This window comes from Ictalurus punctatus, chromosome 6 (genome assembly GCF_001660625.3).
Source record: "Ictalurus punctatus breed USDA103 chromosome 6, Coco_2.0, whole genome shotgun sequence".
Taxonomy (NCBI): domain Eukaryota; kingdom Metazoa; phylum Chordata; class Actinopteri; order Siluriformes; family Ictaluridae; genus Ictalurus; species Ictalurus punctatus.
The window spans coordinates 27,140,990-27,159,046 of record NC_030421.2 but is presented as its reverse complement, the minus strand read 5'-3'; the positions used below and the strand labels follow the sequence as shown (position 1 = coordinate 27,159,046).

General features: G+C 36.8%; 2 protein-coding genes across 5 annotated transcripts in view; both read right to left on the bottom strand.

The window, feature by feature from the left end:
* Positions 1-8,143, bottom strand: part of abi2a (abl-interactor 2a) — a 35,238-nt gene extending 27,095 nt beyond the window's left edge. For 2 of the 4 annotated variants that reach the window (XM_017469900.3, XM_017469901.3), the window contains exon 1: positions 7,932-8,132. In XM_017469900.3, the coding sequence (XP_017325389.1) occupies positions 7,932-8,048 (117 nt within the window). In that variant the 5' untranslated portion in view covers positions 8,049-8,132. Of the gene's footprint in view, positions 1-7,931 lie in introns of all 4 variants that reach the window. The other 2 variants (XM_047155927.2, XM_017469902.3) reach the window with 2 other exon arrangements.
* Positions 8,144-8,937: 794 nt separating this feature from the next.
* tmem237a (transmembrane protein 237a) lies at positions 8,938-16,844 on the bottom strand. The gene is made up of 11 exons (XM_053680676.1): positions 16,806-16,844; positions 14,661-16,086; positions 14,370-14,516; positions 14,200-14,293; positions 13,859-14,016; positions 13,499-13,616; positions 11,662-11,853; positions 10,403-10,476; positions 10,227-10,314; positions 9,852-9,973; positions 8,938-9,778 (listed from the first exon to the last, which is right to left on the bottom strand). The coding sequence occupies exons 2-11, from the start codon at positions 14,725-14,727 to the stop codon at positions 9,711-9,713; spliced, it is 1,128 nt and encodes a 375-aa protein (XP_053536651.1). The 5' UTR covers positions 14,728-16,086; positions 16,806-16,844; the 3' UTR covers positions 8,938-9,710.
* Between the last annotated feature and the right edge of the window lie 1,213 nt (positions 16,845-18,057).

The window sequence follows — 18,057 nt, the reverse complement described above, 5'->3', positions numbered from 1 at the left end:
TTAAAACATGCTAAGCATTAACAGTTCCTCTCATCTGTGTCCTCTTCTTCATATATAAAAATGAATGAATGAATGAATGAATGAATGAATGAATGAATAAATAAATAAATAAATAAATAAATAAATAAATAAAAGCGGCTTGTACAGAGTTTATTTATCCACCGTGGACTGATCCAAAAAGGAATACTTCACCTACATGTTTTCTCAATGCTGTATAGGTGTCATACTGTCTCCATGGTATTTATCCAAACAAACAAGCTAGAAACGTCATGCCTTCCTAAAATCCCTGATGTTCTCAGGCCCCTTCAGAGTTCTCCAAACCACACACTGCTCCAAGCAGTTAAACATGGTTCCAATTACCTGTGGCCCTGTACTCAGTACTGTCTAACCACAACCAGCTGCATGAGGCTGGAGCCAGAGGACATCACTCCACAACACACAGCTCAACACTGCACTCCATGACTCACACATACACAGAGAAGTCATAGGGAAGTGGCATGATGACATGAGTGGCACTGGCATCATCTCTGATGCTGAAAAAGGGGGACAAGTGGAAACTGCAAGAGTCATAGGCAGTGCGAAAGCAGTGAAAATAACACTTTCTAGAACATGCATTTAAACGCTCCATTTAAATGTGTATAGTTAAGAGGATGGACTCCAGCCCTACAGGGATTTGTGTTTTTCCTCCAAGGCTGGACGATATGACCCAAAATCAAAATCTCGATTAATTTAACATTTTACCTTGATTACGATTAATGAACGATTATTTTGTTTTGGGGGGGGGTTTTTTGCTTTTTTTGGGGGGGCTCATAGTTTACTGACAAGGTTTGTACTGTAAATATGCTCAACTATTTAAGGGGACACTTTTTTCTAACGAAAGCGTGCATTTCTTATATCTTTGCGATTTTAAAATAATTGAAGGAAACACAAACTATTGAACTATATGAACTATGGTCCTACTTGACCAGAGATCAGATGTGACTGCAAAGTGCAGACTTCAGTTCAGCAGCTATCTTTTTATGACATGTTTTGTACATGTTGCAGTGCAGTTTGGAGAAAATATGGCTGCAATGGTACAGTGTATCTTCTGTAGAGTTTTAACAAGGTGTTTAAACCCACTGCACTCCACTGTAGCTATGGGAGCCATATCTTTCACGATGTAGTAACAAACTGGCGTCTTTCCATCTTGTTGAATCCTTTTCATATTGTGTAGCATTTTTTAAAACGCTTGTTATCGACCCCTGCATTGTGGAGGCACTTGTTGCTGGGCACTTGTCAGTCTCTCTCACTTTTTGAGCCATGAACTGTTCATATTCGGTAACGTGATTGTGCTCAGTGTTGAAACAGATTGGTGGTATTACCTTTGGTCATTGAAACGGTTTTTCTGTAATGTTTACATTTGACGTCATTTTGTTCGGCTTCGTCTTTACTCAAGCTAACATGCGTCCAAACGATGGACACTGCGCTTTTCTCTGGTACAAGCTGCTCCTGTTGCTCAGTTGACTCGGTGTTGGAGTTCACCTCCATGTTACTTCCATTCCACTGACTGGATGGGGCGGAGTCACATGAGTACACAAGCGGTAGTATGTTTATAAGGGGAAAGTAGTGACAGGATTAAAACCCCAAAATAATTGACAAGAGGAAATTACGTCGGATAGAGGTTCTGAATTTCGGTTTTGATTACTTTTCTATGAACCATCCAGCCCTATTTTCCTCTTGTGATGCCTGTGCCACACTACAGAGCTGTTTTTGGGGATGATTTGCCTCTGCCTACATTTGCAAAATGTGGCTGGATTTTAGTCTGGTCTTAAACGATTATCTCTTTCTCATCTCTTTACCATAGTATTCTATGGTGTGAATTGTATAAAATCCAATCTCAAACTCGGTCTAATCTTGATCACATGAATATTAAACACGCTCAATATTTATGATCAATATCCTCATTTCTGCTCAATATCATGTAGTGTGGAGGGACACGTCGACTGTCGCGTACAAATCTTGATACCATGTGTGAAAGACCAGTAACCAGCCAAGCACAACTTTTATCCACCATGGTAGTTTTGATTTAACAAACTGCACTTTCTTGTAATTCTCCTGCAATGCTACAGCACAGGGCCTATCCCAGCACAATATACTCTTCATATGAATGTTTATTTATTTGATTTTACAATGACAATGACAAATCTACACAAATGTAGGCAAGCGATTTGCTCATATTCAATTAACATACATTCGTTTTTACTACTTTTTAGCAACTACCATCAATGCAGGCATGGTTAGCCTTAATATGTCTCGAATTAAAGCTTTAAAATCCTTAAATAGCATTTAGTTATGATGTACATGTGAGAAATCTTCAATAAATGTTGACAAAAATGATCTAGGTGATACATCTTTGCCTCTAAAGCAATGGCAAGGCAGTAACAAGCCACTAAAGATTTGATGGCTGAACTGTTCCAAAGTACAAAACAAAGCTTCAACATCATCTCAGGGGACACAGCATGGTGCAGCTTGTATTACCTCATCGCTGAGAAATCAGAGGAACAGGGCAATGGCTTAAAAACATCACAGCATTAGGAAGGAATGGCAAAAACAAGATGAGCGCACAATGAATCCTCCCAAAGCTAACATAATTGTGCAAGTATTAAAAAAACAGATGCAATATGCCTTTCATATTTAAATTTTGCCAATGACCAAGTTTATCAAAACACAGAGACTCACAGAACATGATAAAATGTTTGGCTCACTAGAGTGCTCATTTTCAGCCTTCTATGAGATCATCAGTACTGCAGAGTACTTACAATAACAACTGAGAAATAATACATTACATTATGTAGTCCTTGCTGAAAAAATTATATTAATGATTATTCTTTACTACATATCTAGGCCTCTTGTTTGGTGTGAGTCAGCTCAAACCCTTCCTAGCTCAAAAGTTATGGTCAGTATGCTGCCTGACAAGTTGTTACGTTACCTATCCAAATTTAAAAACAGCAACAAAGGGATTATTAACACTGTATATGGGACTGTCATATATTTAAAGCTTATTGATCGAAAGTAATGCATTTTATTGGTACAAGTTTTGGTCTACAACTTGAGCTGGACTCCATTTCATTAATACTAGTAATTGCCTGTCTAATATATATGCTTCCAGGATTATTTTGTATTGTCATGGATTAGTGATGAGGCACCTTCTTTAAAAGCTTTGCATAAAATTATAGAGGAGCCATCACTATGGAGCATTTGACATGCATGGTACATTCATAAACAGATAGTTTTTATTGTGACACCATATCATGAACATGTTGATGATCTCTTGTCACATATTGTGGTTTGGTATATCATAATATTATATCCCACTGTATACAACCGGTTGCTATTATTATATTATCAACATGGGTAACCATCTTTCACTGCTTGTCAACAGGTGTGATACACAAAATGATAAGATCACACACAAAGCTTCTTTAGTGGTATTTTAAGTTCATCGCTGCAAGCCATGCTTGTTTCCTCTCACCAATATTTGGTACAGAATGAAGGGATGAAACAGTTACCAGTTTCACGATAAACCACGAACAAATTCCCTGATGGTTAACATTACCGCGTCATGTTTAATTATCATTAAAACAGTGCTCGATTATCGTGATTTGTTTTAATAAGGGTTCATATAGAGACCGGGACAAAAAAATAAATAAATAAAAATAAATGATAAATAAATAAATAAATAAATAAAAGGACAACTAAAGTTAGAATCCATCATGGTGGCATAGACTGGTTTCTCTGAAGACCCGTTGCCCAAAATAAAAAAAATTATTGCAGAGATAGCGCGTCTCTCCGCCTTTTCCCCGGTTACCATAATTACAGTAGTGTGTACGCACTGCTCTTTGCGTGGCTGACAAAAACGTGTAAAAGCAAAAGGAGAAAATCGGAGGAAAAACTGCACAATCATCATTTTAATGATCGATCATTGATGTCTCTTCCAAGTACTAAAGTAATCGAGTACTCGTGCCCATCCCTAATCTATACCCCCACCTTGTTTAAATATTTTTTAAAAATAAAAAATAAATGGGTATTGTTCAATTGTTTGAATTCTCACTGTTAACAAAATTTTAAAACATTCCTATAAAAAACATCACAGCAACAAAACACAAACACTACCGCTCATCAAAACTAAAGACAGTAGCACTAAGCTTACTCAGTGGTAAAATTGGGCATGCTGAAGATCACAGTATATTATACAACTGTACAAACCTAACAACAAAATCCCTGCACCACACTGAAATGACACAAAGAAATAATAATCTTTATGTATATAACACACCTCATTTTAAGTCCAACTGTTTTACATCCAAAAGATAACAAGGTATAACTGCTAAAAACATCCACAGACATTAATCCCAGTTATTTCTATAGTGATATATATCCTGACCGTATTTAAATTAAGACACTACACTGTCCACTAGTCAAACACAACAAATCTCTGATTAAGCAGCCATAAGGCAAAACGGCTTATTTGTCATGGCAGAGCTTCAAGATCTGGTTTCAGGGACAAGGTTGATGTGAGATGTAGTACATGCCCCTGAGACATGAAGGAAGCTGAAACATATGAGGATGTGATTCTCAAAGCAGGAGGGTGGTGTGAAAAACCAATGCATTCTGCCCTTCATGCCAATTTACTCTTGTACAAATAGCACAGGATTATTGTGGTCTTTTGAGCTGTGCAGTATGGACAAACTGAACAAGGGCACAAGCCCAACATGCATCTTGCAGTCAGTCAATAATGTCATGATTTGAGCCGTTTAAGCTGCGTTAGCTGAAGCTGAACACTGAATGAACAGCGGTTAACTGAAGTGCTTTACTAGCGGGTTAATGAACTCACCCAAACGCATCCTATACACATGAGATCAATCAGACATTTACATAACACAAGCCTAACATTACAACTTGCTTCTGCACAAAATGACATGAACGCACAAGTGAAGTGGAAGTAAGGCGCTACGTAGAACTGTAAGTCACGTAGTGAATACGCTCTTTCCAGAACAACGCACTAAATCATGTACAATGAATAACTAATGCATAAAGAATTCACAGTATTGTATTACAGTAGTCTCATAATAACGTTCTAATATCAGATCAGGTTTTCACAACAAGGGCAGATTTCACATTTTTTGTTGAAACATGTTTAAGTTCATATATAAAATGTGTGAATATTTGGTTTAATTTTTGCATTTTCTCTTCAACTTAAATGCTGTTGACTAATACTCGATACCATTTTAGTCCGAGAAAATAGACTAAAATGAATAAAATAAAAGGATATTTTCGTCAGAAACAAAAACTATTTTTTGATGTTCCCAATTCCAACATCTGAATATTATTAAGAATTAAGGCGAGACACGGCTTAAAAAAGGCATGTTTGTTCATACTGGTCAATTTTCTGATTTTTGGTATATTTTGCTTCTATAACATAACATAACATGTCTTATTTAACACTGACACCATACAAATGGCAAAAGTTCACATTAAAATGCTTATTTTTAGGCATTTGGTGTTCTTACATCTGTCAACTTCCCCCAAACTTTGTCAGAAGTTAGAATTTTTCAACCAGATATATCTCAGCGATTGCTCAGCGAAAACAATGAACGTTTGGTATCGTTGGAAAGCTAATTTCCTCAAGCGTCATGATAGCAGGTCTAAATATGGTCATTTCCTTTCTAGAGCTCACCAATAGTGAGAAACTACAGGCTGATCTAAACCAGGAGACAGAATTTTATTGGCTAAAGAACTTTAAAGATAATTTCTGGCGATGTGATTCGCCAAGATGTGTCAGGTGACGTGCTCCAGCCGCGTTCAATAGGAGTCATCAAAACAGTAATAAGAGATGCGAAGAACACAGAAATTCGGTGCAAAAAGCATTAAAAGGACGTAAGCAGCATTAAAAAGACGCAAGTTTCTCCTCTATTTGCCTTGCTCTCTTCACGTCTCTGTCTATAATGTAATCTAATTCGCACACCATTTATATATAGTCAGTTGTGTACTAGAGCTTTGGGAGAAATGTTCAATGAGTTACAGTTGCTATTAGCTCTTGGTCTTTTTGAGTTATCAAGGTTTGGATTAAAATCATTCAATTCAAGTGATCATTAGATTTAAGTGATCTTTAGAGATAGCCGTGATATAACTGTGAGTTATGATTTCCATCAGTTTAACAAAACAAATCAGAACCACTGCAGTAAACGGTTTGGTTTCTGATCATGTTACTCTTATTAGTAACAGCAAACAACTAGATACAAGTCACACAAAATGTTCAATGTAAACACTGTTGCTACATACTAGGGCTGTAGAAAACAATCGATAAAATCGATAATTAAAATAATTGACATTATGGATTAGTTGGGTCTGTGATGTTACTGTGGATAAACACAGCCTATTTATTTTTTGCCACGCTGAATTAAAGTACCAGTATACCATTGAAAGATTTAAACAAAGATGAGTTGACAAAGTATAATATATATATATATATATATATATATATATATATATATATATATATATATATATAAATAATCACAGAAAATATTTTTGTAGAGTAGTATATTTCATATCCAGTTAATGTTAACATATAAAACAATTTATATGATATATTACCAGTTTGATGTCAATGATTGATTAGAAATGCTTTTGTTTGTGGTGAGTGAGTGTGAAGCCTAACAGGAGATTTTTTTAGATTTCAGTGAATTCATTCTGTTAATATGAATTAATAACATTCAATAAGTTAAGAAATCTTACTTTAATCTTCAGAATTTAGTTAATGTGTTAATGTGAGTAATATGTTTTCTGTTTAAGAGACCAGTTACTGTGAAACAACTTGGTGAAATTGAGAGAATAAAAGTTTTTATTTGCATTTCTTTCAGAATTTTGGAATTTATTATCATTAATTTAAAAGAAGGCAGAAAAGGCAGAACTATCGGTATCGGCCGGTATCACTCTGAATAATCGGTTATCGGCTGAGCAATTTAGTATCGGTGCATCTCTATTATCGGAGCATCTCTATCTATGTGTTGGTATATAAATGTAATAAGTGTCATACACTTACAGAATAAAGCAACATGTTAGTGTTTAAACGAGTGAATGTGTGTTACTGCAGAACATTCAACCTCATACCAGTTAACACTTACTTTGTGCCTTTGTTTTTCTTCTTTAGCATTTTTAATATACTGATTTAACTTCTGCTTTAAAGCTTGTGGACAATCAGGTTTTTTTTGTTTTCAAAATATAATGTTAATAATTACAAAAAAAAATCCTTTGCACAGTGTATAGAATAGACCATATAGATACATTTAATACCTTTTTGATAGCCTTCAATTTGCACAAGGTTGGAAGGACAACATCGTGTAGAATGTGAAATAACGTTATTTTGAAGAAGAAAAAAAATACAGAAAATAAAAACTAGCCCTTTAAGCCAACTAAATCGATTAATCGAAGAAATAATCATCAGATTAATCGATTATCAAAAATAGTGGCTAGTTTCAGCTGTAGTTACATTACAGTACAGAGTTAACTAACTTTGTAACTTTACTGAAGACAACAGTTATGTGCCCTGCGCCGTGTGGGACACCGCGACACTACACTTCTCCCTCAGTCCTGTCCCACTCCACTCTACATTTTACAATACTGCCGTTTGTTTTTCCCTGTTCTAAAACCTCTGGATTAACTCAGCACGCCATTTTTAGAGTGAAAACCGATATTTTGAGGAAGTAAAACGTTAAACCGCGCAGGACAGAATGACTCCAAGAACAGATTTGGCAAGCGCGACTTTACTCCACTGAAGCAGAGCAGCCGTTAAATATCAGTCCGTTAGCTCGATGCTAATCGGCTAGCTGGCTATTCCCAGACTATTAGCGCGACTTGGCCAAGTTTAAAAACACTTTAAAGTGAATTACCTGAACGTAATTACTTTCGCAGTATTCGGCGACTCTTTCGAGGTTGGTGAAACTATCCAGCAAAGCTGTCCGTCCGGCGGGAATTTCTTCCTCCAGGAGCATCTGTAGCTCCGCCATCTTTTACATCTTTTTACGTCTAGGGTTTTTTTTTCACGTACACACAGAGAGATAGACTCGCGCGCACTCATACACGCGCTCGAGTGAACGCTCTGCTCCCGCGCACAGGAAGTCACAGGAAGCGCAGATTTCACCTCCTATTATTCAAACGGATTTATCCTAAACCACTTCCATAACCGGATATGTAGTGCACTACACTGAGTGTACAACACATGATTCCATACGCCTCATAGTCCACACCCTTAAGGGAGTAGAGAGGCGTTTGGGATGTAGCCCAGAAGAGAGCTTTGGTTAGCTGTGTGGAACACTTCATGTGATAATGACAGAACTGGAAATGAGAAGCAAGTTATTGTGTTTTAGAGAGGTCTGGAGGAAATGTTATTTAATTAGCCTTAATTGACTGGTCGATTGAAACGAAAGTGGTTTATTTAAAATTCCATACCTAAAAACAAGTATTTAATCTACCTGCAATTTTAATACAAATCAGTTAGTCTTATTGATAAATCTGGGTAAATGGTAAGGTCAGGAATAATAAATAAATACATACATACATTTTTAACGGCACGAATCAATTCATATAATAAGGTAGATAGTTGTCCTATTCCGAAAGATCCCCAAATGAAATCTGTGCTGTGATTATAAGGGGGTCCTTGGAAAGTCCTTTACTTGGGAAGGAGCCCCTGCTGCAAGTTTAAAAAATAAAAAATAAATAAATTTAAAAAAAAAACTTGTTTGATCATTTTCATATTTTGCTCCATTTTATTCTGCCATATAATTGCGTATTTTGAAAACTTTTGAAATATCACTCCTGGTAATATCATTCAAGCAAAGATGAATCTGATGAACAAATAGTGAAACACATGTCTTTTATTCATAATCAAGTGAAATTTGTGAATGTATCTCTTGATCACATTGGTCAGGCCTGCGTATGACTACTACTAAACCATTAAGCAACCAAAATATAATTATCAATAGCAAGTAATTATCCATCCATCCATCCATCCATCCATTTTCTATAATGCTTATCCTACACAGCCTGGTGCCTATGCCAGGGAATTCAGAGCACAATAGAGGACACACACACACATCCACACACTACAGACAATTTAGAGATGACAAATCAGCCTTCAAGGCATGTCTTTGGACTGGGGAGGAAACCAGAGTACCCAAAGGAAACCTCCAAAGCACAGGGTGAACATGAAACTCCACGCTCCAGTTAATATCCGGAAATCGAACCCCTATCCCTGGAGGTGCAAGGAAAACATACAAACCACTAAGCCACCATGTTAAAGTGATTATATTTGTTATAATGTAATATACAGTATACAAAACAGAAAAAAACACCAATATAAATAGCCTAACTTATGTAACAAATCCTATTTTGCTAGCCTTAACCTTATCAATTAACATATATTAAGCTGTTAATTCATCTTTAACATAACTCCTTTATTCTGGTCAGCTCAGGGTTTGTAGGGCTGGTGGGTTTTGTTACTCCCTGGTTTTCCCAGTTTTAGCCTGTGCTGTGAGTGTGTCTGTTTTTTAATAAAATAGCAAGTACTTTGTTTTTACAATGTTTTGTTGTCAAGATTCTTCCTTGCTGATGTCAAAATATTTTATGCTTCGGAAACACTGATTCCAGTTGTCCTGATAAGTCTGAGATTTTCAGGAAGGGATTTCTGATTTGTCCTTGTATTGTAGATAGTCATCTACCTCCATGGATATCAAGAACTCTGTGGAACATGAGAATATGATGTTAGTGGAAGATTATTACTACCAAGAAACTTCCTCAACACCCACACACACCTTCTGTGTAGTCCATATCTGGTCTAGTGGAGATGAAAAACCAGGCTAGTCCAACCAGTAAAGCTACAACCAGATTCACTACAATCCAAGGTTGCAGAATCTGATGTTCAGAGCCTGGAGGCCTGAAATAAAACAGAGGAAAAAAAAAACAACACTGCTGCACATGGTGTTCTGTCATGTGTGTTGTCATTTAAATTATGGTGCAACTTTTCTATTTCTGGTTAAGCTAGTTATAATTGTGAAATGTGCTATTTAATAATATAACTGCTTTAGGCAAATTTTGGATTAAGATGTGGGCTAAATAAATAATCAATAAATAAATGCATGATAAACAAGTTTCTTTTTCATAATAAGGAGTAATTGGTACATTCTCACCACAGTGACTCATTGGCTATAAGGTACAGGTTGATGCGGTCGCTAGTCATCTGCTGACTCAGAGACAAAATAAGGGCTGCAAAGTACACTAGAAACACACACAGAATATACATTTTCATATATAGAAAAGGTATACTAGTTTTATTTCTACATGCACTATTGTCAGGCATGCTTACAGAATGACGCAAGGGCTGCTGGGTCAAGCATGAGGAACCCTCTAAGAGCCATAGAGGCCTTGGCTAGATTCACCCTGCAGAAGAGAGTGTGCAGATTAGAAAACCTCAACCCCTCATCTCCCACAAACTTGCCTGTAGGTAACCTGGGTACTCTAAATTGCCTCTAGGTGTGAATGTGTACCCTGTGATGGACTGGTGTTCATTAAGGTTGTATTCCCACCTTCACGCCCAGTGTTCCTGGGACAGACTTCAGATCCAACACAACCCTGTCCAGGATAAAGCATTTAAAGCTGAATGAATGAATTAATTAATTAATTAATTAATCTCATAAATTGTGTAGGTGTATATTGTCGAGTTCTGACCCGGTAACATTCTGTCATATGCAGTATACATTTAGTTATTTGGCAGATGCTCTCATCTGGAGCAAGTCTGTAATAATTCATAATCTGGGAGAATAAAGATTAAAGCTGATTTGTATCAGTGTTGAATGGTCTAGTCTGCAGTTAAAAGAAAAATTTTAATCTGGGAACCTGATTAAATGTGTAAACAAATACTAGGAAGGAGAAACAAATAACACACAAAAAAACAACTGATACAGTTTAAAACGAAAGTAAGCCATACAAAGAACTGTAATGCCAGATATCAAGTGAAAAGGCAGCTCCTTAGAGTTTTGCGAAAGTGATGTTGACACAGGACATTTAGACTGGAAGGGGAAGTTCATCCATCACCTATGAGTCAGGACACAAAAACCTTAGAGCATGCTGAGAAATCGATATGCCAGGAGCCATAAATCTGAAGACATGATGTTGGTGTGCATGTGCCAAGGTATACTGTTATCTATCATTTAGCAGATGATTTTATTACAGGTGAGGCAGAATGTACTAGAAGAGTCTACCTTGCTCAAATGCACACATGTGACACTGGCAATCCTAGAATTTGAACATGCATACTTCCAGGTAGAACAGGACCCTAATATTGTGAAATGTAGTAATGGTAGCTCAGAGTTTAAGGTTGCACTGGTAACTCAGTAGTTACAATTTGGTTGCAGAATCAAACCATAGGACTCCCATAGCCACTGTTGGGCCCTTGAGCAAGGCTCTTAACCCTCAACTGCAAAGACTGAAGCAATTAAAGTTTGGGCTTGTTTTAATCCTTGGAACAACACAAAGCAATGTTAATTTAGTACAGGCAGTTTAGAGACCCTAATGTTCTAGGTCCTAATATACTGTGTGATCATGTCTGATATTAAGTACACACACCTGTCGAAGGCAGACACCGAGCTTATAGCCAGGAGAAAGTACAGTAGAGACTGGGTGGGGTATGCTAAGCTGTGGTACTGCTGTAACAGGTTTGACAGTGTTTTCAGCTGCTCTCCAGCCAGCACATAAATAACAATGATGTTCCATATAGCACAACCTGCCAGAAACCCATGACAGAAGAGTCCAATGAGCCTACAGAAAGCAAACAGAAAAACTCAACATGATGCATGTAGGTAAACTCAGTAGCTGTGTTGAAATGTACCAAGAATTTTAAACGGCTTTGAATTTAATTCCCATGACTATGAATAACTGATTTATCTACAACCCCAATTCCGATAAAGTTAGGACAGTATGGAAAATGTTAATCAAAGCAAAGAGGAGTGATTTGTAAATGTACTTTCACTTGTATTTAAACCAAACACATATAAAGACAAGGTATTTGATGTTTTACCTAACTGTTAACTGCATAGTTTTTTTTTGAAGATAAACGTTTATTTTGAAATTGATGCATGCAACACGTTCCAAAAAAGTTGGGACAGGGGCAATTTAGGACCAATAGCGATGTGTCAATTTGAAATAAGAAGGTGATGTGATACAGGTGAGGCAATCGTCTAATCATAGTATATAAGGAGCCTCCAAAAATGGTCTAGTCCTTCAAGAGCAAGGATGGGTCGAGGCTCGCCAATCTGCCAACAGATGCGCCAGCAAATAATCAACACTTTCAGAACAACATTCCCCAAAGATACATCAGTAGGATTTTGGGCATTTCACCTTCTACAGTGCACATATAATGAATAGGTTCAAGGAATTCAAGTCCAATCTCTGTGCATAAAGGGCAAGGCTGAAAACCACTTCTGAATGCACGTGATCTCCGATCCCTCAGACGTCACTATCTTAAAAACTGTCATGAGTCTGTAAAGGATATGCTGACATGGGCTCGGGAATACTTTGGTAAACCTTGGTGTAACTTGCATCCACAGATGCAAGTTAAGGCTTTACTCTGCAAAGCAGAAGCCATACATCAACACTGTCCAGAAGCACCTCCGACTTCTCTGGGCTAGGTCTCATCTGAGATGGACAGTAGCACAGTGGAATCGTGTTTTGTGATCCGAGTCAACATTTCAAATAATTTTTGGACAAAACAGCTGTCATGTTGTGTGCCAAAGAGGAAAAGGACCATCCAAGCTGTTATCAGCGTCAGGTCCAAAAGACAATGTCTGTCATGGTATGGGGGTGTGTCCATGGCATGGGTAACTTGCACATCTATGAGTGCACCATTAATGCAGAAAAATCTGTACACATTTTGGAGCAACATATGCTTCCATCCAGAGCAGAACAACGCCAAACCACATTCTGCCCAGATTACAAGCACATGGTTGCGTAAGCAGAGAGTGCGGGTGCTAGCATGGCCTACCTGCAGTCCTGCACCAAAATAAGGCAATGAAGGCCCTGTACAGTTGCACAGCTGAATAAATGCGTAATGGATGAATGGGGGGAATTCCGCTTGCTAAATTTAACCAACTGGTGTCTTCAGTATCCAAACTCTTAATAAGTGTTATTAAAAGAAAAGATGATGTTGCACAGTGGTAAACAGTCGACAGTCCCAAGTTTTTTTTGGAGTGTATTGCAGTCATCAGATTTGAAATGAGTGTATATTTTCAAAAAGATATTTTTCAATATAGTACAGGGTGAATTGAAGTTTCAAATGACTCTTTTTCTTTGTAGTTTTGTATTTTCCATACTGTCCCAACTTCTTCAAAATTGGGGTTGTAAATTATTTATAGATGAGATTGGAGTTTCATTAAATAATACTGTGGCTTCCTGCTTCTTCTCTTACCTGAAGCCACTGTGGACTCTTAAGGCAACATCTCGTGAGTTCCACATGGATCCGACCTCCAAGAGCTCCTTCACCTGCTCATGGCCCAGGTCCAGCCGATCTGTTGCCTGAAACCGAACTGAAAGAAAAACGCTCCCTGAGACACACTAGACATGCTTCACTGGTCCTAGTCAAAAAGAATGACTTTTTCCAGAGAAGATGTTTCAAAGCAGAAAAAAGACATCATGACTAATGAAGAAATTATGCATTCTACATCATAATAATTTTGCTTATAAGCAATTCTCACTTCCTTACATTTGAACAAACAATGCAATGAGCCGTAAATTGTAGTGATTTATTTCTAATGAATGAAGAACTCACGGCTTCTCTCCACAAACACTTTGCTGAGAGACTGGTTGTGACCCAGAGGGGTGGAAAACAGAGAACGGTGAGAGATAGAAGTATGTGCATCAGTGACAACATCGTCGTCCTCCACGTCCACACTGTTATTATGCTGATTCTCTGTTATCTTAGATTTCCTACAGAAAGAATATAATTCTATAAGAAAAGAACCACAGTAAAAACTGACCCGTTGCATTTCCTTTTCAGTTCATTCATTTTGTCTTTTATTAAGAAACTTGATTCAGTTCATCACAGGGAAATCAAATATTTCCACAGACGAGCTTTTCTGTTGTTGTTTTTTTTTAAACTTCCATTCTCACCTCTTTCGTCTAGATTTCCTAGTAACTTCCTTTCTATCTGTGGGTGACATTTGTGTGTCTCCATTCACAAGGTCTTGCTGTTCACTTTCCATAGCTACAAAGACAAGTGTAATAAATATGACAGAATAAAATGGGGAAAATAGTTCAAGGTGTTCACCTAAACTGATTACCGAATGTATGTGCCATCTTCTTACTCTTCTTCTTCTTCTTCTGTGGTGGAATATCCTGAGGCTCAGGGGAACGAGCATCCATGCTTCCTGATGGATTACAGCTCACCAACTCTTCCATTTCAACAGTAGACTCTAGACAGGTCTCCTCTAGACAGGTCAATCATATTAGCAGAACAAAGAAAGACACACTATAAATATCCAGAAATCCAAAGTGAACTGATCAGTAACCATTTTGGCTTGACTGCTCACTTGCACAACTATTAAAAATGAATAGAGGTGAAATGGTCTTACTCTCCGGCTCTTTCAATCCATTGATTTCCTTCTTAGCCTTTCTCTTCTTGGATTTGGTAATCAACATGTCCTCTAGGTAAAGGCCAGAAAAATAACTATACTAAGAGTTGTTCTCTTTACCTAGTTCCATCTGGGTAACAAGGTACATTAAAGTAGAGTAAAATAATTGTTTGGCAGCCTGAGAAAACCTGTTGGATGAACAGGGCGAATTCGGGCAAAATTGGGGGATTCTATCTATAACATAAATTAATACCTTAACACCTTTACAAAAACATAAGTATCACCAGAATGATGGAAATGTTATTAAACATGACTTAACTACCTGCAATGATAACTTTAGGTACATAAGGAGAATGTGGTGGTAAAAACAGTCAGCCTGCCTAAAGATGTCTAAAAACTTTCGAGCCAAGTGTGATTTCTTCACACAGTGAATGTTACAAAAATGCACTTAATTCTGCTCAGTGCAGTTAGTAATCTGATACTGGCTGTCAGTTGGTCCATGATGCCCAGTGTCATGGTCCAAATCGGATCTTTAAATGCAATTTTGGACATAAACAGACTAGATTACAACTTTACTTGAGGTAGAGGAAAAAAGAGAGAAATTCACATTTCATTTAACCACTGAGCCAATCAAATGAAATATGAAATCAAATCAAATGAAATATTAATAGAACTATGGGAACAGATGTATTTCACATCAATCCAATTCACTTGTACATCTTATTTATGTAGTTAATTAAATAAACTAGCATCTCTTATTACTCCTCAGGTACTCCAATGTTACAGGTCTTTTTACTCACCCCCAGTTTCTTGACTTCAGCATCATGTTTGCGAAATCATGGCACAAAATAAGAATGAAAAGTCAAGAATCACGTCCTTATGAAAGTGGCACTTGTGAATCCATGCAGGACAACAGCCATGTTGATCACTGTGTCTGCATACTAGATATATTTCTCTAAATGATTCTGAGAGACGCACATGCAAAGTTAATTATCTGTTTCCCACAGTCTTAGAAAATAAGGGTTCCTCAAGAGTCCTGTGGATATTTAAGGGTTCTATGGGTTTTTACTTTGAACCTTTTCTGTTAGAGAATCCCTCATCAGAACCTGAAGGGTTCAACAGTGGGGAAACCTGAAAAACACTTCACGATGCCAGATTAAACTGACTTTATCCAAACATTACAATAACAAACTCCACTCTTAGAAAAACTGATTCCTACATTTTTTAAAACTGTTCTAGCTCTCTTAATTGGTTGCCCATGGTATATTTTCTGAAAAGAAACCCTTTGTTGTAGTGTTTTATATAGAATCTAAAGGTTCCCCCAGAAGGACTAATCACGGAATCCTTAAGAGTACACTATTAAATGTTAAGAGTTATTCTAAAAGAGTTATTAAGAACCTGACCTTGGCATGTGAGGCATATCATGCTGAAAATCAAAGCAAAAAGAAGGGGTGTTAGAATATGCATTGTAAAACAAAATCCAGGAGAAAAAAAGGTTTGGTAGTTATGCTGCTATACATGCTTAATACATTAAAAATACAGATGTAAATATAGAAATATGATCTATTAAAAATACAGAATTTTACATAGTTACAGTAAAACAATGTTCAACCAAAACATTCTTCATGCCTTCCAGACACACTAGGGAGATCACAATCCAATCACATAATCTGATTAAACCTCCAAATGCACTTGGTGCAAGAATACATTATGAGATCTCTTACAAAATATGGCTATTTGATGATATATGTATATAATAATAACATATTGATTGATATTGCCATTGAAAGAAACACAATCTGGTTTAGCTAGAGTATCTTTTAAAACAACCGGATTAAAGGTTGTATACAGCTTATTTAAATAACCACCCTTAACAAAGTTCTTCGATGAAAAGCTCCCGGTAGCTATTAGTTAGCAGCAACATCTGTGCCTAATTTAATATAAAATCAACTGCAAACCTACTGCACTATGGCACATCAACGCATGAATTATTTCCCAACACAGATCACGTACCACTTGTATCAGGAACAGAAACTAATCCGCAGTCCAAAAGAAGCCTCAAACAAACTTAAGCCTCAGGAGTGTCACTATGTAGAGTAATATCTGTTGCTGTATAATCTGTAAAGTGTAGAGAATGTAACTTACTGCCTGTTTGCTCCTCATTGTGCTCAGACTGGACTCATGGTGCTCGATATAGTGCTGTGAAGAGAGTAGGTTGGCCTTCTAATCCTATACTAAATCCACACAGACATGCATCTACCAATGAGAGAATTACTGAGACACAGATCAGTGTGTGTCCTGAGGACATGCTGAAATATACTGTACATACACACACAAGTATACAGTACAACACACTCACATATGAGAAAATAAAACAACTATATGCTGTTTTTTCCCAGCAACTATAATGTATAAAACAGGCTATGCATATGAACTTTTGTTCTTTATAATAAAAAAAAAACAACAACAGAAAAACAAAACACAAATCTAATAATGCCGCACAAATGCCAGATCATTACAGCGCTGGCAACGAAAACGATCACATCAATCTACACACCAACACAATTTTCTGCTTTAAAAACCAATGTCTAAAACAATAGCAAACACTTCATATAGACAACAAATCACACACATAACACACAAACCAAGGATTACACCAAATGTGTTTATCTGCTTTACATAAAAAGATTTTTTAATATGTCAATATGTTTTTCATATTCCATGTGAAAAACTCAACTGAACTAATGTACTTTTCTGATTTCTATACAGAGGTATGTGTACAGTTAAAAAAAAAGAAAAGAAAAAAGACCTGCACTCCACAAACTTTCATCATTTTTATTTTTTTCTGTGTACTGCTTATTTTGTGTACAGCGCTTTGAGAAGCTGCTTTTAAAGGCCCTTTATAAAATAAAGTTTATTATTATTATTATTATTATTACCTCCTCAACAGAATACCAGTGATACGTTTCTTTGTCATAAGATTAACATTTACATCAATCACAACATATCAATTTTGTGAGCAGAGCTAGTTAGTAGATGACTGATGAAAAAAATTACATTATTATTAGTTCATTTATTCTTTGTTCATAAGCATTGTTTTCTGATCAGGGTCATTTTGGAGGATTTTTTTTTTTTTGAGAGTTGGGAAGAAACTGGAGAACTGGGAGAAATCCCCCCCACTAGGAACCCAAGCTCAGGATCAAACTGGGACCCTGAAATGTTTAGGTGGCAGTTTTACCACCTACATCGCAATTTCAGCCAAACTGTGTATTATGTTATTGTAAAATATGTTAAGTTATTTAGCCCTAATATGCAGCAAGCATGTTGCTTGCTATAGGCTACTCTGGACAAGGGAATGTTTATTCAATATTAGACAAAAACAGTTGCAGTTGTATTA